The sequence below is a fragment of the Glandiceps talaboti genome, chromosome 7 (assembly GCF_964340395.1).
Source record: "Glandiceps talaboti chromosome 7, keGlaTala1.1, whole genome shotgun sequence".
NCBI lineage: Eukaryota > Metazoa > Hemichordata > Enteropneusta > Spengelidae > Glandiceps > Glandiceps talaboti.
The window spans coordinates 19,551,447-19,575,897 of NC_135555.1; the positions used below are offsets into that span (position 1 = coordinate 19,551,447).

Below are 24,451 nucleotides of genomic sequence, written 5' to 3' on the forward strand. Positions count from 1 at the left end.
AATTTCGTGTAATTAAGTTTTAGAGACAAAATATCAGTATAACTCAGCTTATAATGTGTAACTGGTGTCATAACCTGATTTGATGAATAAAATGTATATGATATATGGATGTACCCACACGATACACAGAAAATACATCCACTACCTATAACTTATAATAACTGAAAATGGCGACATTTTGTTGACCTTTGGCCTAATTATGATATTTTAATATCCAGAACTTTTGACAAAATATTTTTAATTGACTGATTATTCATAGTATACAGTGTGTAACATGTAAATATGACTTTTAAGTAACTTTGACATGGTTTTATAGGCAGTAAGTATTAAGCCTACCAAAACATGTGTTTAGTTTACCCATAGCAATACATGGTATTTCGGTTTTCTCGCGATATAACAAAATGCCCAGGGGTGCGCGAGTGGCACCCGTCAGATATGCTAACAGGACACCTTTCTGAGGTGGAATCTGCAAAAAAAATATCATATAACTCACATTGCAAGGTTAACCCCCCAAAACCACCTCTGGCAACTGGACATACTTGAATATATATTTCATGAAAATATTGTTATTAATGAAAACATGTAAATAAAAAAAATGTAAATAAAAAGGTATGGACAATTTTGAAAATTCAAGTCAAACCACATATACGTGTGAAAAATGTCATATATTTGGTATTTCAAAGAATTGTATGGAAGCCTTTTGTGTCCGACAAGATATAGAGATGCGTATTTATGTTCACGTCCAGAGAATGCTTTGAAAGAATGTTGATATCTGATTGAGTAATTCTGATACAGCGAATTTCACAATACCGTGCAGCTGTTCTGTTTGATACAACCACACTAAACTGTACATTGATTGAATGAGTGCAGTCTCTTGCTACATTTTTATCTAAGTGAAATGAATTACACATGTCACCATACAACAATCAAATGAACACCGCAAAGGACATTTTACACGACCTTCATTAGGTCTTTGTTACTAAGACAAACATTGGTGCCCGAATGTCTGCATGGAGTTGCAATACATTGAAATGGTTTATTTCAGTTAGACTAGATGTAGCAAAAATGCGATCTTGCTATGAAGTGTGGCATGTGTAGTTTCTTGTTGATTTCTGCATGGTTGTATAGCTGAACAAAAAAACCTACAAGGTATTGTGAAATTTACTGTATTTCGGTTATGCATTATAAATCTGAGAGAAATGTAATAATCAATTTGTTTGCTAGCTAGTAGCGACTCTCTCTTGTGTGCAAACCACTTGTTGCATCATAGTCACTGTCACCTTTACTACTGTTAGATGGCCAGGGAGATGGCGAATTGCCGTAAACAGGGCCACTGTTAGTGTAGTTGGTCACAAACACCCCCTTTTTGCTTGAAGGACCAGTACCCATTTTGTTGTAGCCGTTACCACTCTGTGAGGAATCACTAACATTACGGGGGCCACAGCATGAACATCCTCGGGGACCAGCACACACAGCCCGACAGAAATTACGACTACCACGAGAGCACCATTTACACGGATCAATACATCTCTTATGACGCCAACAGCCGCAAAGCCATTCTACATAGCCTGGTCTCCAACAACACCAATATATCAAGAATGGTACTAGTCCTGCAAGTATACCAAGTACTATCCATAATGGTAGGTAATCCGGGGATTCTGTATAAGAGAATAGGAGTTTGTTACACCATGAATATTGTACCATAAACAAAATGCATCTCCCCTCTCTCTCTCTCTCTCTCTCTCTCTCTCTCTCTCTCTCTCTCTCTCTCTCTCTCTCTCTCTCTCTCTCTCTCTCTCTCTCTCTCTCTCTCTCTCTCTCTCTCTCTCTCTCTCTCTCTCTCTCTCTCTCTCTCTCTCTCTCTCTCTCTCCCATTTAAACATTTAACTGACAAAAATCAAATTGTTTCTCATTCTTATCCGGTACTTTTTTATCTGAAAGAAATATAGTCGACTTTATGGCCAATCACAGTACGTGACGAGGCTTTGGTTTCGTTTGCTTACGTCGTGCGTAGGTGAGGTCAATACCGATATTCTTGATTGTATGTTTGTTTGTATGTTTTTAACAAATTTATGTTTATTTCCACTACAATTATTCTTCAACATAAATTACGATCTAATAATATTAATGTTAACAACGTTTGTTTGCAGTTGTCCTTTCTCCTGTTCTAAGTTTTACCTTGTCTGGTCTCAATGGGTTCACAAAATTATTATTATGTGAACAATACGATCAATAATACTCACCGTTACAGCTAAGGGGTGCATTCTTTGACTGATCACTATAATCACCGTCGCCACAATTCGATATGTTTGGTGACAAACAAGTCATTTCAGTTGATATACATCGTTTTGTTGTTTCACAGTGAAAGTCTGTGACAAGATCAGGACACGCTCCGACACCAGTTTCTTGTTAAGGAAAATGAAGAAAGAGAAAATGAATAGTGATGGCGATCTCTTAAACAAACTAGTTTGCAAGAGTAGTATGTATGTATGTATGTATGTATGTATGTATGTATGTATGTATGTATGTAGGTAGGTAGGTAGGTAGGTAGATAGATAGATAGGTAGGTGCGTGCGTGTATGCATGCAAGCAAGCATGCGGGTAGGTAGGTAGGTAGATAGATCGGTAGGTAGGTATGTGTACCTGTGCATGTGTACGTGCATACGTACGGACGCGCTGACGGATGGACAGGTGGATGGATGGATGGATGGACATTCGATAATGCACATCTTCACACCAATGTTTTGTTATGATTGACATAAACAAAATTAGTATACAGACCCTGATAGTATGGCATGTACGCATATATAATGGTACATTTAATCTAACTGTGAAACAAAGAAACTTTAATGGAAAATAACAAAAGTCGGATTTTACGCAAAATTTCCCCTCAATTCTAAAATGTTAGTGAGCTTTCAATAATTGTTGATGGAGACTAACACAGAGACTAACACTGTGCTACATTGTCCTATCAAATTATCGGCGCTAAAAATCTAACCCAATACAGCAGTGATATTATATTGAAAAATGCTAATTAATAATTACCATCTCTAAATGCTGTAAGCACGGCTTGGAAGTCCATCACCGTGTTATTGCCATCCATTACCACGTCAATAGTCATACTACTGCCCGTAGACAACGTCAGGTCTGGACGAGAACTTCCACATATCTTCTCCTTAAGGAAGGCTGCCGAAGTCGATGACCCGTCGTGGATATTCATGTACGCCATCGTACAGACGCTGGGATCGGCGTATCGCACGGAGATGTCAAAGTGTCTAAACTCCAGCATTACTCTATCATAGGGCGACTTAGCATTGAAAGTGAATGGACAGTTAAGGGATGTGTTGAAGAAGTCAAACGACCCAGACTGACCGTGGGACTGTAAGAGGATGCCATACTCACTGGAGGAACCGCCACATCTGTTGGAAAAGTTGACTGAAAAACAGGAGACGATTCAGTGTGTTGTGTTATAACTAATACAACTATCTAATTATCGTATTGATTAACAATTTATCAGATTATGTTCAACGTAACAAGTTATTACCTGAAGATTTTCTCAAGAAATAATCACCCGTAAGCTTCAGTGCAATCTCGGCACCATTTTGAAAATGATTCATATATATATATATATGTATAAGTTCGATCGAATTCTATAAATTGTTGGTACAACAGCTGCACTATATGTAAACAACACTAAGTCTTCAAAATTCAAACTTTCTAAATAAGTACAGTTCTGAAAACCATTTTTTAAAGTCATTTTCGTCCATCAATCGATGAACATAATCCCATCGTTCACTTGTACGTAATTGATGGTACAGAAATTGAATATAGCGTTAATCAATTGACGAACCGCTCTGTTTTTATCGTTTAGAAGATGGCCGCATTAAAGACAATCCACACTTTTCTTATAATTGTTTTATCAACAAGTATTTGTATTGGAACTACATTACATCTTCAAGGGCTACCAGGCTGAGTATAGATTGCTAGAAGTTGCCGACTTTTCATGTTATGACTCCTCAGAAAAGGAGTATCAACAAATGCAGTCAAAACGGAACATATGAGCTGTTGTCCTCCTACCTGTCGTAATGTAATGCGTTGTACCAGTTTCTGTTACCGTAAACACCGTTACAAATACACATATAACTAACAAGGTCTTCATGATCGTATTTTAGTAGCTCAGCGTATATAAGACAATATCACCAGAACTGTCTTCGACCACCGTACAGTGAGGTCCAGAATTTCTATCGCAATCTATAGCCCAACAGCCTCGCCATTGTCTTTCCTTCGTATACACACAATGTTTTGAGTCTCGCGTGTGATTTCAAATTATCGTATGTACACACGTTTGTGTGTGTCCCCCGAACATAAGGTCACCCATCCATTGTGTTAATTCTATTCAGTAAAACTACCGTTCAATTTGGAGTAATCAAACGAAGGTGTGTACCTACGCAAAGAAAAAAATAGTGCACTCAACTTCACTCTATGTCAATACACGTCGTTGTTTGATCAATTGCGAATTAATTTCTAGACGCTAAATTTTTCTTCTGTGCGAATCTATATTTGCGTATCTAGAAATGTTTGTAACACTTTTTCACCAAAAATGGGCTCGAGCGCTATATTTTTTTTTACAATCCTGACCAACGGGATTTGTTTGCGTTGTACCATTGATATTATCAACATAGTGACTACGTGCAGCCGAGTAGTCATGGACGGTAAAATTTGTCTTGCGTGGTATGTGCTCTCAACATTTATTTAAGGGTGTAAGTTCCTGTCGTCAAAACTATCGGCGTCAAAACAACGTATCCATGGCAATATGCTAAATATTTGCCAGGTATTTTGTCCAAGTGGGAAGATTTAAAGGGCTTATTGAAGTAGAATATATATGTTGATGTCAATGTGCAACAACTGGTTCAGAGTGATCCCGCCCTCAACGATATACAAGCAGCAAACTTTATTTATCAGGTATATTGTTAGTGACTTCAAGTAGACGCATTGACTACTTCTTGTGTGTACATTTGAATTCGTTCAGTGTCTGACGGATATCCAGCCCCAACGATATAAGAAATATCAGCGCTTTACTTCATCGAATCGGAGATCCCAACTCACTACAGCGAGAGCATATATTTAAAAAAAATACTGCAGCCCTACAGCTACTTGGCAAAAAGAATTGCTGTCTAGCTGCTCTCGAAAATTAACTTTTTTTCTGTCATGGTGCATGGTGATGATTGAAAAGAAAAATCAAAATATTGTTGGTTCCTCCCGCGCCCCCCCCCCACCCACCCCGAAATCAAATGGTTAACCTCTTACATAAATTTGTACAAAATGTGTGACTAAATACAGCGAGATTTAATAATCTGTATTCATATTGGGGTGTTGAGATGAAGATTTAACTCCATCCAGTTTGAAGATATTACAGTAAGATGTGGGTAGACTGACAGATCAGCCGTTGCGGGCGCTGTCTAATCTCCCTTTCCCCCAAACGACTGAGGACTCTCTGTGTGGATTCTGTTCGGCGACAGTTTTTTTTTTGTTAGCGCAGACTGATAAGCCTGGACCGATCGATGACGTCATTACAGTCTAAGAAGTTGGATCATCACAAAACAGAGAAAGAGTAATTGTATAAATACCAGAGAAATTATTAGTAAGGGATTAATTACCGTTGATAATCACTTACCAAAAGTTTTATTTCATTTCTATTTTGTAAAGATCGCAGATGTATCTTAAAATCACAATTCAAAGGGGTGTTGATTTTTGGTTTGGGACATACGAATCAGTTTGATTGGATAAATTATCACAAATGCAATGTTTACCGACAGATAATTCAGGGTGTATGATATTACAAGTATATCATAATATCTAATAAAACAGTTTTAAAAAGTTATGCAGTTGCAGCTAGTACGTCTTACAGAGATTGTTCTCATGGTATTTTTTTATTTATATTTTTCACGTATGTATCATAAACTTAAAACTTACAATATATCACTACAATGACAAACACTTCCAATGAACACCGGATGAGGTAAATATTTCAACAGTGTTTCTCCTAAACTTGAATCATTCATGCCCGAACCAAGCGTTTTGCGGTGTGTTTTAAAAAAATATATCACTTTCAGCTAGTTATTAAAGTTTGAAAGGGGTGTGCAGGTCTGAGGCAAGGAATTTTATATATACTGCTCTGATTACTCTATAGAACTGAAGTGCGCATGTGCGATAAGACTTCACCTAGCTTGACCTAGCTCGTAAACATCGACCTCGGGCCGGCTCTGTGCAGCCCCGGTGCAGCTTGATAATTCCAGTTAGTTGTGTGTTAGCGGATCCTGGGTCCTCTCCTTCAATCACTCACTAGACTATAACAAGTAAGATAAACTCTAGGTAGGTACCTAACCTTGTAGAGTATTTTGACAGTGAAATATTCGGACAAAATTGACTAAATGAGCACTCGTGATCATGACCCGTCCGATATAATGAACACTTTGCAATGCAATTTATGAAATTATGTCATGTACATTCTGAGCGTAACTAGTACGTCAGCACGCCGGCGTCCCATAAGTTTCTGTTCATGAGTCCATTCTGTTACCACATATAAAAACATGGTCTTGAAAATCTTGTTTGTGATACATACTTAACTATCATCTGAAAATCTTCAATGCTTGCATCGTGGGTTCCATGGTTGCATACTGTTCTTCAAACAACGCCCAAGTGGTCGAAATATAAGCTTACAATGTTTGGTCTTTTTTTTCTAAACGGTGACTAAATTTGCATTTTCTTTCAGTTTCAGAAATGGACAATGAAGAGTTGGTATTTAGTCGATATGAACGAGACTTGAATGAAGCATATCAAGTGTTACTTTACCGACTTGAGAATAATACACTCTCTGACAAAGGTATGTTGTTTTAAAACATAACACTACTCATTCCATTGTAGAATATTGATTTGATATAATGATAACAAGTTTGCTATTTGCAGAGATTTTCAATCCAGTAGTCCTGGATTTGAATTAAATATAGTGAAACTGCTTTTTACCACAGATGAACTGGTTACAGTGGTAATATGGAGGAGGATTCGATATCTATTTTGGATTTTTAGAACAACTGAACTGAGGTTCAGTAGTGCTATAGGCATCGCCCAGCGTCTGTGTGTGTGTGTGTGTGTGTGTGTGTGTGTGTGTGTGTGTGTGTGTGTGTGTGTGTGTGTGTGCAACTTAAAGCGCTGAACCAATTGCCATGATATTTGGTGGGTCCATTACCTTGGGTGTCAAGTTGGGAAATTGTTCAAATCAAAATGATCTTACCCCCGGTTTGTGATTTTGGTTTAAAAAATGTGATTTTTGGTAAAAGAACTTAAACTCAAAAACAACTTGGCAGATTGGGCTGAAATTAGGGGGAAACATTCTTCAGGGCGTTTTTACTAATAAATCTTCATGATATGATGGTTTTAGCAGTGATATGCAAATTAGTTCTAAAAATGTGTCTTTTTGGTCAAAATCTATAATTCCAAATCCACTGAGCAGATTGGGCTGAAATTTAATGGCAATGTATTTAGGGATGTATTGAGGGAGAAATATTAAGCATACAGTGATTTCATGAGTGATATGCAAATTATGTTCATTTTGGTCAAAAAATTATATCTCAAAAAGTACTTGGTCAGTGAGTCTGGAACTTGGTGAGATGTTTCTGAAAGTGTTATTCTGCAGATTTTCTTCAAAATTTGTTGAAAAAATCGGCCCTAGCAACCATGACCACACTCTTAGCAACAATCAAATGGCAATTAAATAACAACATCTTCTGGAAGGCAAGTGAGTAAACATTTGAAAATGTATGCAAATATCCAGAGCAACCATGACCACGACCATAGTAATAGCAAAACGGTCTCGTATTTCCCAAAGATAACAACAGGGTTTAATAGACAATTGAATAAATATTCGAAAAATGTATGTAAATTTGCCTAGCAACAAGACCACACCCATTGCAACAACCACATAATCATGTATATCGCAAAGATAACAAACAGGAATTGGAAGACAGATGAATAAACCTTCAAAAAATGTATGCAAATGTGCCTAGCAACAAGACCACGCCCATAGCAACAGCCAAATAATCACATATATTGCGAAGATAAGGATAAATAGACAATTGAATAAATATTCAAAAAAATGTATGTAAATTTGCCTAGCAACAAGACCACGCCCACAGCAGCAACCAAATAATCACCTATATGACAAAGATAACAAACAGGAATTGGAAGACAGATGAATAAACATTAAAAAATGTATGCAAATGTGCCTAGCAACATGACAACGCCCATAGCAACAGCCAAATGATCGTGTATTCCACAAAGATAACAACATGGTTGAATAGGCAACTGGATTCTGCAAATGAACACCTAATGTTAGCATGGACTAGCATATGGATAAACATTTTCAAAAAGTGTACAGTTGTGCTACAGTTGTTCTTTAGAACAATTCTTTTACACAATTATTCGGCATTTTGCTAAGGTATTAAGTTCCAAACATGTGCAGTAGCTCTAGAAATATGAAATTTTATCAAACATTTATATCTCTAAAGCTACTTTGTGAATGGGGGCTAACGTTTAATGAGGATGGTTCTAGAGGAGTTATTCTGCCGATATTGTTCAAGATATAGTCACAAATGGCCCTAGCAACCATGACTACACCCTTAGCAACAACTATATGGCTATACATTTTGCATACATTAGTGATGAGATCCCTCCTAAGGCAACTGTAAAATGAGTTTACTTGGCCAATGTGGATGTGTATTTTATGCTCAGCTCCAAGGCCATGCACATAGCAAGTCAAATAACAATGCACATTGCAAAGATAACATAGATTGATGTACCTAGCAACAAGACCACACACATAGCAACTAGTGGTGTATATGGCAAAACTAACAACAGGACAAGTTAGGCAAGTTGTTAAATATTCAATGAAATTACATGTAGTCATCCACTAACTATAAAACTGTCCATGCATATCAACACTAAAGTGATGGTGCATAGTGCTTAGGTAGCAACAAGGATGAATTGGAATGTGAATTAATACTGTTACAACAATTATCACTAACTGGACAGTTGTGCTACAGAGCCATTGATACTATTATTCAGTGAAGGTTTATATAAAGATCATTACTTCAATACACAAATGGTTCACAACATTCAGGGTAATTTAAAAAAACTGGTTGTTAAGTAGCCAAAAAAGATAATTGTTTCTGCTCAGTGTGTTCATCACTTCAATACCCCTGTGTCAGTCTTTATTTTCCATGTTTGGCCAGCCCATGCAGTCTGCAGATCTGTGGGGAAACACAAAAATAACCCTCCCTAATTCAGTTAGTTCATATGTATCTTTAATGAAATGACATGTAGTCATCCAGCAACTAAAAAACTGACCATGCATATCAACACTAAGGTGATGGTGCATAGTGTTTAGGTATCAACAAGGATGAATTGGAATGTGAGTTAATACTGTTAAACAATTATCAAAAAACAGGACAGTTGTGCCATTTTAGACAAACATGTCCTGATCAGAAACAATTCTCTCTCTTATTTCTTTGCCTAAGCATGCATAATACATATATTTTTGGTCAGTCTGTCATTTCCACTAATCACAAGGAATCTTCTTCACACATAAGAGAAATACAGTGCACTATGGTGTTGTTTAGTCAATATCCCTGAGAAAGACTTACACAGTACAATACCACATCATTTAGTGTCTGCTATCCATGTGACGTCATGTGTGTGTCTACCAGGGTATTGTTCACATCTGTTATGAGGTTGTCTGAATCATGGTTGTTTGTTACACTTTTGCATTCATATATATCACATTTATGGATGAAATTGGTTAGTGACATATACTATGGAGTTTCACTCTGAGGCATCACAAAGTACTAAAACTAATAAGCTGGATTTGGGAGTCCAGTCACACCGGACTTTTGTACCTGACACAGACCACATACCAAAGTCATCCAATTTAATATTAGCATAGCCTTCATTTAGTCCAATCATTTAGCAGCAACCCTGTACTTTAACCCTGGAACCCTCCTTATCTAGGAAACTATACACTTACATAATCAAATGGAATTGTGTGTCAGACACAAAAGATAAGTCAACTCTAAACTCGTGTTGTACCTGACCTATTAAATCTAACCCTATTCAGAGTGGACATTTACTGTTCATATTTACTTTTTTTTTAGGTTCGGTTAGAGTAGAGTCAACTCAGAGTCGACTAAACTGGCTAAATGGGGACCCCTAATATAGTCTTCAGATGATCACTGTCTTTTTAACAATTCATGATAATATTAAAATGTTGATTTACATATGTGATCAGCGAGTCACGTCACTAACATCTTTATTCCTTGTGTCAACAGATAAATTCATGGTAATAGATTGTCTTTGTCAACATGGACTTGTTACATTGGATGAAGTCATGGTTGAAGAAGACACTGAGGAGCATTGTATAGAGTATAGTACAAGAAGTGACTGTGATGTGTTAGTGATTAATGAGAACCAAAATTCTCCACAAACTACAATTGCATGTGAAAGTAGTGATATTAGCAATAAACAGACCCTACCAGACTCTGAGGAGCATTGTATAAACAATAGTGTTATAAGTGATGACAAAGGAATACACACCAATGAAAGGTCATTTGTATGTGAAGAGTGTAGTAAAAGTTTTACTCAAAGTGGTGCTTTGAAAGAACACATGAGAATCCACACAAATGAAAGACCAATTGTATGTGAGGAGTGTGGTAAACGTTTTACTCACAGTGATGCTTTGAAAGTACACATGAGAATCCACACAAATGAAAGACCAATTGTATGTGAAGAGTGTAGTAAAAGTTTTACTCAAAGTGATGCTTTGAAAGTACACATGAGAATCCATACAAATGAAAGACCATTTGTATGTAAGGAGTGTGGTCAAAGTTTTACTCACAGTGGCACTTTGAAAGTACACATGAGAATCCATACAAATGAAAGACCATTTGTATGTAAGGAGTGTGGTCAAAGTTTTGCTCAAAGTAGTGATCTGAAAAGCCACATGAGAATCCATACAAATGAAAGACCATTCGCATGTAAGGAGTGTGGTCAACGTTTTACTGAAAGTGGTGCTTTGAAAGTACACATAAGAATCCATACAAATGAAAGACCATTTGTATGTAAGGAGTGTGGTAAACGTTTTACTCACAGTGGTACTTTGAAAGTACACATGAGAATCCATACAAATGAAAGGCCGTTTGTATGTAAGAAGTGTGGTCAAAGTTTTACTCAAAGTAATCATCTCAAAAGGCACATGGGAATCCATGCAAATAAAAGACCATTTGTATGTAACTGATGTAGTCATCGTTTTACTCAAAGTGGGGATCTGAAAGTACACATGAGACGCCATGCAAATGAAAGACCATTTGTATGTAAGGAGTGTGGTAAACGTTTTACTCACAGCATAGACCCTACACCAGTAGGTGTAGGGTCTATGCTCACAGTGATGCTTTGAAAGTACACATGAGAATCCACACAAACGAAAGACCATTTGCACGTAAGGAGTGTTGACAAAGTTTTACTCAAAGTGGTATTTTGAAATTACACATGAGAATCCATACAAATGAAAGACCATTTGTATGTAAGGAGTGTGGTCAAAGTTTTACTCAAAGTGGTGCTTTGAAAGATCACATGAGAATCCACACAAATGAAAGATCATTTGTATGTAAGGAATGTGGTAAAGGTTTTCACCAAGTAACTAATCTAAATGCTCACATGAGACACCATACAGATGATAAATGATATTTGTATCATTAAGTAAACATTTTAATGAAATTTCTAATATGAAATTAGACATGAGAATTTATACAAATAAAAAAAACATTCATATGTAATACCCAGTTGGCCAGAGTAGTTTATCAGACGTCATAATTATACTGTAAAAGGTTGTCCATATTTTTCATAATCTATGTACTCTATGAAATGATATCTAGGTGGATGTGGATACCTTGTAGGAAATATGCATGAAACTATCAAGAGCCAGATTTTTTATTAGCACAACTGAACTGAGGTTCAGTAGTGCTATATGGATCACCCACGTCTGTGTGTGTGTGTGTGTGTGTGTGTGTGTGTGTGTGTAAACAACTTAAAGTCAAAACCGCTGAACCGATTGCCATGATATTTGATGGGTCCATTACCTTGGGTGTCTAGTTGTGAAATTGTTCAAATCAAAATGATCTTAACACCAGGTGAAACGGTTTTCAGGGTGTTTTTACTAAGAATTGTTCATTTATTGATGGTCCCATCAGTGATATGCAAATTAGGGCTACAAATGTGCCTTTTTGGTCAAAAATCTATAATTCCAAAACCACTGAGCACATTGGGCTGAAATTTAATGGGAATGCATCTAGGGGTGTATGGACGAAGAAACATTAAGTATACAATGATTACAAGAGCGATATGCCAATTAGGTGTAAAAATGTTCATTTGTGGTCAAAAACTTATATTTCAAAAAGTACTTGGTCAATGAGTCTGAAACTTAGTGAGATATTTCTGAAAGAGTTATTCTGCAGATTTTCTTCAAAACATGTTGACAAAATTGGCTCAAGCAACTATGACCGCACCCTTAGCAACAACCAAATGGCAGTATATTTTGTTTAATTAACAACATCTTCTGGTTGGCAAGTGAGAAAACATTTTGAAAAATGTATGCAAATATCTCTAGCAACCATGACCACGCCCATAGTAACAGCCAAACGGTAGTGTATTTCACAAAGATAACAGGAATTAATAGACAATGGAGTAAAAATTCAAAAATGTATGTAAATTTACCTAGCAACAAGACCACGCCCATAGCAACAGCCAACTGATCACATATATTGCGACGGTAACAACAGGAATTGAAAGACATGAATAAACATTCAAAAATGTTATGCAAATGTGCCTAGCAACAAGACCACGCCCATAGCAACAACCAAATAATCACATATTGCGGTGATAACAGGGATTAATAGACAATTGAATAAACATTAAAAATGTACGTAAATTTGCCTAGCAACTTGATCACGCCCATAGCAACAACCAAATAATCACGTATATCGTAAAGATGAACAGGAATTGAAGATAAATGACTAAATATTTAAAAATGTATGCAAATGTGCCTAACAACAAGACCACGCCCATAGCAACAGCCAAATGATCACACATATTGCAAAGATAACAGGGATTAATAGACAATCGAATAAATATTCAAAAAATGTATGTAAAGTTGCCTAGCAACAAGACCACGCCCATAGCAACAGCCAAATGATCACGTATATTGCAAAAATAATATCAGGAATTCATACACAGGTGAACAAAAACATTCAAAAATATATGCAAATATAGCTAGCAACATGATCACGTCCATAGCAACATCCAAATGATCGTGTATATCGCAAAGATAAGAACATGGTTGGATAGGCAACTGGATTCAGCAAATGAACACCTATTGTTAGCATGAAATAGCATATGGATAAACATTTTTAAAAACTGTACAGTTATTCTACAACGCCATTTGCGGTATTTTTTGGACTATTTTAAAATGATAATTTTGATATTTTAGACCTAGCATGGTAAGGTGTCTGCTTACTAAACATGGTTATAATATAATATAATATATAATATAATATATTGTAATATAATATAATATAATATAATATAAAATCTGATAAATGTCAGTTTGAAAATCTATTTCAGAAGGTAGAATAGAGATCAAGGAACATAAAAATACCCAATATTGAAATGAAAACTTTAAATTTAGGTTTAAAATCCCCAAATTACGAGGATACCTCATGAGTCAAGTCAAGTACTTTATTTCTAAGTGGCTGTCAGTCAGTGTCATAGTACATATATAAGCAACCCCTTGTAAAACGATGGGTAGTTGACTGTCTCCGAACACACGCACAGGCCTCATGACTAGGATTGAATCTACTCTTTGGAACATTTGTGGGGAGTGGCCCGAGTCTATTGAACACTGCCTTTTTTCATGAAGGCAAGTAATCGTTTTCTGGCATAAATCTACACAATAGTGGAAAGCTATTATAGGAATCAAAATAAGTGTGACCAAAAAAGATTTTATTCTTGGTTATAAGTTTAATGATAAAAGCATGAAAACCTCCTGCTAAGCTATCTTATTTTTCTCTGTAAACACTTTAATTAGAGCTGCAGATTTAAAAAGTCAGATTCCTAATTTCATCCATTTTTTCGCTTTAATTTATTTTTATTATATAAAGTATAGACAAGTGCAAATTTACCATGTTAGGAAAATTACATACGTTTATGTACAAATGGGATCTATTTTACTGGATTTGTGTGACTGAGAGGTGTATCTTCTATCTTTCTTTTTACTTTCTCTTGTATTTCATCAGTTGTATGTTTTCCATTCTTTTCCGTAATAAAGTTTAATTTAGTTTCCAAAATACAACTTCATCAATTGCAGGGTTGCGATTACTGAAATTATAAACACCACGGGATCCCGCATCCAATGACTCTTTCTGTGTACTGATTAGAATACTATTGTGATAACGATCAAAAGGAACTGTGTGGTTTATACCAATATGAAGTATATGAAAAACTGTTTTGAGTACAAGAATAACAACTTATCTTATGATAATTCAAATCATATACGGCATGTTACTTGTTTATTTTAATGAATCAAAATTATGTTAGCGTACCGTTGTCTTGTGTTTTGGGTATCTATATTTATCTAGTACAGTGAATAAAATAACTAACCTATGTATATGTAGGTATATGTGTGGATGCCTGCCTGCGCATGCATGCATGTCTGCTTGTATGTCAAGTGCGGTTTATGTATGTATGGATGTGTGTGTGTGTGTGTGTGTGTGTGCGTGCGTGCGATCGATTCTTGGGGATGGGTCACGTTTTACAAAATGGGAGAAGGGGAGGGACACATCTTTCTTTGACTCAAAAATTATCTAGATTTTCATTTCTTGTGGAATTCGGCTTCCCACTGCTGGCACATCAGTTAGGGTTAGGGTCATTGTTAAGGTTAGTGTTAGAATTAGGTACTGTACAGGTACCGTAATATCATCAGACCGTGTCAATCGATGAAGTCACTGCTGACAACCATGTAGTGTATTACTTGTCAGGTGTGAAGTGACGAGAGAATCGAAGTCACAGTGGGTCTTAAAGGCGTAAAACGGTAACGGTTGGCTACCACTATAACATTGTGCAGGTGTTGACCTCGGATGCGAAAATATCAGGAGTGTGATGTGCACATCTAGTGTTTGGAAGTTAGTTTTCTGGCCTTCAGCTCAGCCAATGAAATCCAAACACAGATGTTAATTATTCCGTTGCCAATTTCACACAAATTCACTTCTGTGCTGGTAGTTGGGAAATAACCAATACCTCTAAAATGTTCAATGTTGTGGCAGTGGTGATAGCAATTGATTCTGGGACTAATGTATTTTTACATGTCTGTCAGCACTTACACCAAAATGAATGTTTTTGAAAAATTTTAACAGGGGGAGGGTCATAGCTTAAAGGAAAAGTGGGGGGGGGGGGCGCAACACCTTTTTAGCACAACAGAGTCAATCGGGGGGAGGGTCATATTTTAGGCAACAGCCTGGGCCTGATTCCATCCACCCACCTGTGAAGGCTCATTAAAATTAGTATAAGATATTAAACCACCAAAACACCTCCAGATACCGACTGTCGATTTTAGGGACCGGTCAGTTTCTTCAGCCTGGGGGGGGGGGGGCGTTGGATTCTTAAATTGGGCCGACACAAAGTCACTGACCCCCCTATCTGTAAAACCAAAAACAGGCTGACCCCCTGTCACTTAATTCTAAAACATGATGACCCCCCCCCCCGCCCCCGGGGTTAGCACTATTATAATTATTGACTACTTGGGGTAAATATATTCCAAAAGGAGATTAATAACATCTTGACAGTGAAAGGTTTGGGAAAGCTTGAGCAGGAAATATGTATATATCTTATGGGGGTCCAAAAGTCTGAAGGTCTGAAAAGTCAATTTTGAGACTATTCAGGCCCTTTCAGACAATAATTTCCAAGCTTTACAAGACAGCACCAACATGTAAAAAGGAAAAATATTTTGAAATATTAAGTTTGATAGCATCTTGACAGTAAGAGGTAGGGGGAAGAGCTTGAGACTGGGATGTGTACACCTCATGTAGTGGGGGGGGGGGGGTTCCTAGGGGGTCTCCCCCTAGAAGTCCTGGAGGTTTTTTACTCTGAAAAGTCAATTTTGAGACTATTCAGACCCTTTCAGACAATAATTTCCAAGCTTTACAAGACAGCACCAACATGTAAAAAGCAACCACACAGGGTTGAAATACTATACACTTTGATAGCATCTTGACAGTAAGAGGGGAAGAGCTTGAGACTGGGATATGTCCACCACATGTGGGGGTCCAAGGGGTCTCCCTCTAGAAGCCCTGGAGGATTTTTACACTTAAAACCAATTTTAGGCTATTCAGACCCTTTCAAGCAATAACTCATCAATCCATGCTTTACAAGACAGCACCGTCAAGTATCAGAAACTATTCTTTATAACTTACATAGGGTTCAAATATGTTCTTAAACAGTTAAATAGCATCATTATATACATGTAGTAAAGGTCAGCACATCTACTGTTAGTATCATTGGTAGGGGAGATTTGGAGTTTAAGGAAATTTTAGACTACCTTGGCAAACATTTCACATCTTTAAAAGACTATCATCTCAAGTTAGAATTGGGTGAACATATTTAAGAAAAGATTAATACCATTATATCAGTAAAAAGGTTGTTGGTGCATCCGATTGTTGGTAGAATGCATGAGTGACTTCTGGGGGTGAGGGAGTCCTTGGGGGTTTCCCCCTGGCAGATCTGCAGTTTTTTGCTTCTATTACGGCAATTTTTAGGTTATTCATAGCCTTTTAGGTAATATTTCCAAGCTTCGAATAGCTAACGTAAATGTAAGTTTTAAATGAGTTTCCCATGTCACGTAAAAATGGCCCAGTAACATTGGTATAGTGGCATTAATATTGCATGTATAGTAAAGACACTGGTATGTTAGAGAACTTTAGGTGATCATACCTAGTGTATAATAGAAACTGGAATTTGATGAGATGTGGTGATTTGTAGTGTCAATAACATGTAGTGTCCAAAATAGAAAGTGTATTAATCCCTTCTGACAAGTTCATACTGATGAGTAGGGAACATTTTAGATTAACTTCTTTTATAAATCTATGAGGATTACCATTCCGAAACCTTCAAGTTCACTTTTGCCCCAAGTGAAGCACTGATTGTGAAACAGCCAAGCGTTTACAGGACATGTTCTGTAACTAGTGTGATAGCTAGGGAATACATGTATATGTATATTTATAGTTATGCTTGAACTAATAAGTAATATTAAAGAATTCATGTAAGAAACAGGGACATGAACAAATATTTACATGTACCACATTTCAGACAAGGCTATATGCCATTGTAGAAAAGGGAATTTTTTCATCCATCAAAATCCAAAACATAATACATACATACATATATGCATACATGCAGATATACATTAACATTGTAATTCATATGGGTACTGATTTTTGGGTGCGGATTAAAAAAATACTATGATAGGATATATTGTACCATGTATATATATATATATATATATATATATATATATATATATATATATATATATATATATATATATATATATATATATATATATATATATATATATATATATATATATATATATATATATATATACTTTCACCCAGAGGTGTTTCAATACTGTGCAGGGTGTATGATACATGTGTAATATGATTAAGTCATTATTACAAAACAGTTTCAAAAAATCTTGCAGTTGTGCACAGCTAGTGCATTCTATAGAGATTGTTCTCATGGAAGTCTTATTTTATTAATGTTTTTTTTTCACATATCTATCATGAAAGTTACAATATATCACTACATTCGGACAAAGACTTCCAATGAAAAACGGATGAGGTAAACATTTCTCCTAAAATAATTCATGCCCGAACCAAACATTTTGCGATGTGTTTTCTTCAGTGGCACTGTGATTTTAGAAGTGAAACTTCTTCACTGAATCTGAAAAAATATATCACTTTCAGCTAGTTATTAAAGTTTGAAAGGGGCGTACAGGTCTGAGGCAACGAATCATTTTTATACTGCTTTGATTAATTTATAGAACTGAACTGATTGCGCATGTGCGATAACACTTGACCGAGCTTGTAAACATCGACCTTGGTGTCTCAGCTCAGTGCAGCTTCGTGACAATCCCAGTTAGTTGTTTGAGCGACTATCTCCCGGATCGTGGGTCCTTTCCTTCAATCACTCACTATATCAAGTAAGATAAACTCTAGGTAGGTACCTGACCCCGTAGAGTAATTTGACAGTGAAATATTCGGACAAAATTGACTAAATGAACACTCGTGATCATGACCCGCCCGAGAGCACATTGCAATGCCCATACTATATCATGTATTACAGTTAATAGCTACATTCTGAGCGTAACTACGGCGTCCCACAAGTTTCTGTTCATGAGTCCATTCTGTTACCACATATAAAAACATGGTCTTGAAAATCTTGTTTGTGATACATACTATCATCTGAAAATCTTCAATGCTTGCATCGTGGGTTCCATCGTTGCATGCTGTTCTTCAAACAGCGCCCCCAGTGGGCAAAATATGCAATATTTTTTCTTCTTTTTTCTAAACGGTGACTGAATTTGCATTTTCTTTCAGTTTCAAAAATGGACAATGAAGAGTTGGTATTTAGTCGATATGAACGAGACTTGAATGAAGCATATCAAGTGTTACGTTACCGACTTGAGAATAATACACTCTCTGACAAAGGTATGTTGTTTTAAAACATCACACCACTCACTCCATTGTAGAATATTGATTTGATAACAAGTTTGTTATTTGCAGAGATTTTCAATCCAGTAGTCTAGGATTTGAATTAAATATAGTGAAACTGCTTTTTACCAAAGATGAACTCATTAAAGTGGTAATATGGAAGAGGATTGGATATCTAGTTTGGATTTTTAATTCTAACACAATTTTATCATGGTATCTTACTTGAGAAATCAACATGAATTATTACAGACCACGTCTGCAAATTATTAATAAATGTGTGATATGTTTGTTATTGAACATACAATAGCAAACCTTTTACACAATTTTGGGGCTTTTTGCTATTGTATTGGGTTCCAAACACTTGTGCAGTAGCTCTAAAAATATGAAATTTTATCAAATTTTTTTTATCTCGAAGACGACTTTGTGAGTGGGGACTAACGTTTTATGAGGATGTTTCTAGAGGAGTTATTCTGCTGACATTGTTCAAGATATAGTCACAAATGGCCATAGCAACCATGACTACACCCTTAGTAATGACTATATGTCTACACATTTTGCAAAGATAGCAATATAGTTGGGTTTGCAAGTGACTACACAATCAAAAATATGTATGCTATATGCCTAGTAACGACATCACTCCTCAAGCAACTGTAAATGTGGATTTGTATTTTATGCTTAGCAACAAGGCCATGCACATAGCAACAGTAAAATAACTGCGCATATTGCAAAGATAACATAGATTAATGCACACATGAATAAACATTCAAAAGTAAACATATAAGTATAACTACTGTCCTAGCAACAAGACCACACATATAGCAACTAGTGGTGTATATGGCAAAACTACCAACAGGATGAGTTAGGCAAGTTGATAAATATTCAACGAAGTGACATGAAGTCATCCACTAACTATAAAACTGTCCATGCATATCAACACTGAAGTGATGGTGCATAGTTCTTAGGTAGCAACAAGGATGAATTGGAATGTGAATTAATGCTGTTAAAAAACAATTATCACAAACTGGACAGTTGTGCTACAGAGCCATTGATACTATTTTTCAGTGAAGGTTTATGTAGAGATCTTTACTTCAATACACAAATGGTTCACAACATTAATGGTAAATTTAAAAAAAAATGGTTGTTTATAAGTAGCCAAAAAAGAAGATAACTTTCGGCAAACCATGCAAACTATTTAAATACCCTTGTGTCAGTCAGTGTTTTCATGTTTAGCCAGCCCATACAGTCTGCAGATCCATGGGGAAACACAAAAATAACTCTCCCTAATACAGTGAAGGCAACTGCAGAGCAAATCATGAACAAGCAAATGACACCTGCCCCCCACACACACTCATGCTAAAGTACTAAATAAAAACACCAGTAACTTAACTGCCATAAATAGTAGACTGAGTGACATGTTTGTCGAGAATTTAAAAAAAAATCATGTCATCATTTTAGACAAACTGTCCTGACCAGAAACAATTCTCTCTCTTCTTTTTTTCGCCTAAGCATGCATAATTCTTATGTTTTTGGTCAGTCTGTCGTTTCCACTAATCCCAAGGAATCTTCTTGACACATAAGAGAAATACAGTGCATTATGGTGTTGTTTAGTCAGTATCCCTGAGTAAGACTTACACAGCACAATACCACATCATTTAGTTTCTGCTATCCATGTGATGTCATGTCATGTGTGTGTCTACCAGGGTATTGTTTACATCTGTTATGAGGTTGTCTGAATCATGGTTGTTTGTTACACTTTTGCATTCATATATATCACATTTATGGATGAAATTGGTTAGTGACATATACTATGGAGTTTCACTCTGAGGCATCACAAAGTACTAAAACTAATAAGCTGGATTTGGGAGTCCAGTCACACTGGACTTTTGTACCTGACACAGATCACATACCAAAGTCATCCAATTTAATATTAGCATAGCCTTCATTTAGTCCAATCATTTAGCAGCAACCCTGTACTTTAACCCTGGAACCCTCCTTATCTAGGAAACTATACACTTACATAATCAAATGGAATTGTGTGTCAGACACAAAAGATAAGTCAACTCTAAACTCGTATTGTACCTGACCTATTAAATCTAACCCTATTCAGAGTGAACATTTACTGTTCATATTTACTTTTTTTAGGTTAGGTAACACTAGAGTCAACTCAGAGTCAACTACACTGGCTAAATGAGAACCCTCTAATATAGTTTTCAGATGATCACTGCCGTTTTAACAATGAAGGATAATATTAAAATGTTTACATATGTGATCAGTGAGTCACTTAACTAACATCTTTATTCTTTATGCTTTGTGTCAACAGATATATGCATGATAATAGATTGTCTTTGTCAACATGGACTTGTTACATTGGATGAAGTTATGGTTGAAGAAGACACTAAGGAGCATTGTATAGAGTATAGTACAAGAAGTGACTGTGATGTGTTAGTGGTTAAAGAGAACCAGAATCCTCCACAAACTACAATTGCATGTGAAAATAGTGATAATATTAGCAATGAACAGACTCTACCAGACTCTCAGGATCATTGTATAAACTATTGTGTTATAAGTGACAGTGGAATGCACATCAATGAAAGGTCATTTGTATGTGAACACTGTAGTAAAGGTTTTACTCAAAATAGCGATCTGAAAAGGCACATGAGAGTCCATACAAATGAAAGACCGTTTGTATGTAAGAAGTGTGATCAAAGTTTTTCTCAAAGTAATCATCTCAAAAGGCACATGGGAATCCATACAAATAAAAAACCATTTGTATGTAACTGGTGTAGTCATCGTTTTACTCAAAGTGGGGATCTGAAAGTACACATGAGAATCCATACAAATGAAAGACCATTTGTATGTAAAGAGTGTGATAAATGTTTTGTTCGTAGTGGTAATTTGAAAGTACACATGAGAATCCATACAAATGAAAGACCATTTGTTTGTAAGGAGTGTGGTCATAGTTTTACTCACAGTGGTGCTTTGAAAGTACACATGAGAATCCATACAAATGAAAGGCCATTTGTATGTAAGGAGTGTGGTCAAAGTTTTGCCCAAAGTGGTAATTTGAAAGCACACATGAGAATCCACACAAATGAAAGACCATTTGTATGTAAGGAGTGTGGTCAAAGTTTTACTCAAAGTAGTGCTTTGAAAGTACACATGAGAATCCATACAAATGAAAGACCATTTGTATGTAAGGAGTGTGGTAAAAGTTTTACTCAAAGGAGTGCTTTGAAAGTACACATGAGAATCCACACAAATGAAAGACCATTTGTATGTAAGGAGTGTGGTCAAAGTTTTACTCAAAGTAGTGCTTTGAAAGTACACATGAGAATCCATACAAATGAAAGACCATTTGTATGTAAGGAGTGTAGGAAACGTTTTACTCAAAATAGTCATCTGAAAGTACACATGAGATTCCACACAAACGAAAGACCATTTGTATGTAAGGAGTGTGGTCAAAGTTTTACTCAAAGTAGTGCTTTGAAAGTACACATGAGAATCCATACAAATGAAAGACTGTTTGTATGTAAAGAGTGTGATAAAAGTTTTGTTCGTAGTGATCATTTGAAAGTACACATGAGAATCCACACAAAAGAAAGACCATTTGTATGTAAGGAATGTGGTAAAGGTTTTCACCAAGGAACTAATCTAAATGCTCATATGAGACTCCATACAGATGATAAATGATATTTGTATCATTAAGTAAAATAAACATTTTAATGAAATTTCTAAGATGATATTTCACGAGAATTGATACAAATAAAAAAAAAACATTCATATGTAATACCCAGTTGGCCAGAGTTTAGTTTATCAGACGTCCTGATTATATTGTTAAGGTTGTCCATATTTTTCATAATCTATGTACCCTATGAAATGATATCTAGGTGGATGTGAATATCTTGTAGGAAATGTGCATGAAACTATCTAGAGCCAGATTTTTTATTTAGATTATTCTAAAATGATAATTTTGTGATATTTTAGACCTAGCATGGTAAGGTATCTGCTAACAGAACATGATTATAATATAATATAATATAATATAATATAATATAATATAATATAATATAATATAATATAATATAAAATCTGATAAATCTGTAATAGTTTGAAAATCTATTTCAGAAGGTAGAATTGAGATCAAGGAACATGAAAATACACAATATTGAATTGGAAACTTTAAATTTAGGTGTAAAACCCAAAAATTATGAGAAAACATTATGGGTCAAGTCAAGTATTTTACTTCTAAGTGACTGTCAGTCAGTGTAATAGTACATATATAAACCACCCCTTGTAAAACGATGGGTAGTTGACTGTCTCCGAACAAACGCACTGGCCTCATGACTAGGATTGAATCTGCTCTTTGGAACATTTGTGGGGAGTGACCCGAGTCTATTGAACACTGCCTTTTTTCATGAAGGCAAGTAATCGTTTTCTGGCATAAATCTACACAATAGTGGAAAGCTATTATAGGAATCAAAATAAGTTTGACCAAAAAAGATTTTATTCTTGGTTATAAGTTTAATGATAAAAACATGAAAACCTCCTGCTAAGCTATCTTATTTTTCTCTGTAAACACTTTATTTAGAGCTGCAGATTTAAAAGTCAGATTCCTAATTTCATCCATGTTTTCGCTTTAATTTATTTTTATTATATAAAGTATAGACAAGTACAAATTTACCATGTTAAGAAAATTACATACGTTTATATACAAATGGAATCTATTTTACTGGATTTTTGTGACTGAGAGGTGTATCTTCTTTCTTTCTTTTTACTTTCTCTTGTATTTCATCTGTTGTATGTTTTCCATTCTTTTACGTAATAAAGTTTATATTACTTTCCAAAATACAACTTCATCAACTACAGGGTTGCGATTGCTCAAAGTATAAACACCACGGGATCCCGCATCCACTGACTCTTTCTGTGTACTGATTAGAACACTATTGTGATAACGATCAAAAGGAACTGTGTGGTTCATACCATTATGAAGTATATGAACTACAATTTTGAGTGCAAGAATAACAACTTATCTTATGATAATTCAAATCACATACGGCATCTTACTTGTAAAACACTGAACTCAGTATTGAAATGCTTGTATTATTGTGTCTATTCGTACATGTAGTACTTGAAATGATTTATTGTCTCATTCATGTAGCACCCCTTTTGCAAAATGAAGTCATCCGTCTGAAAATAGTTCATGTTTATGCACAAAAGATACGAGATTTGGAACGAAATTGGTGATAGTTTCTAGGTTTCATCATTATTTCAACTGCTTGTACGACGTAAATCATTGACCTTCGGCCCTTGGCTGTCCCATCGACTTGCAAGCATTAGGGTAGACGATACCGTTAAATAAGCTATACCAAATCAAGTACTGTTGTCTTCGCTTGGTACTTGTAATTCCAATCGGCTAATCGTTCATTGTTAACGTTATTTTACCTCGGTATTTTTTGCTTCAATTGACCTTCGTGATACATGTTTACGTTTTCGTAGAGGAGGCGGCCATCAAGACGAAAACATAAACATATATAATTATAGTCAAGAGTTGTCTGATGATCGCGCCATGCGTGAAACTCCGAGTT

General features: G+C 35.9%; 2 protein-coding genes and 1 pseudogene across 2 annotated transcripts in view; 2 read left to right on the plus strand and 1 right to left on the minus strand.

Annotated features, from left to right (window-relative positions):
* LOC144437805 (uncharacterized) overlaps positions 1-4,346 on the minus strand; it is a 4,420-nt gene extending 74 nt beyond the window's left edge. The window contains exons 1-4 of the mRNA XM_078126830.1: positions 4,078-4,346; positions 3,046-3,435; positions 2,244-2,405; positions 1-1,658 (exon numbers count right to left, since the gene is read on the minus strand). The exon at positions 1-1,658 is cut by the window's left edge and continues 74 nt beyond it. Of these exons, the coding sequence (XP_077982956.1) occupies positions 1,225-1,658; positions 2,244-2,405; positions 3,046-3,435; positions 4,078-4,159 (1,068 nt within the window). The 5' untranslated portion in view covers positions 4,160-4,346 and the 3' untranslated portion in view covers positions 1-1,224. The remainder of the gene's footprint in view (positions 1,659-2,243; positions 2,406-3,045; positions 3,436-4,077) is intronic.
* Positions 4,347-10,699: 6,353 nt separating this feature from the next.
* On the plus strand, positions 10,700-22,556 carry LOC144438061 (uncharacterized; annotated as a pseudogene).
* LOC144437302 (uncharacterized) lies at positions 18,761-21,436 on the plus strand. Its single transcript, XM_078126226.1, has 3 exons — positions 18,761-18,863; positions 21,187-21,363; positions 21,405-21,436. Exons 1-3 carry the CDS (start codon positions 18,761-18,763, stop codon positions 21,434-21,436), a joined length of 312 nt encoding a protein of 103 aa, XP_077982352.1.
* Positions 22,557-24,451: the final 1,895 nt, after the last annotated feature.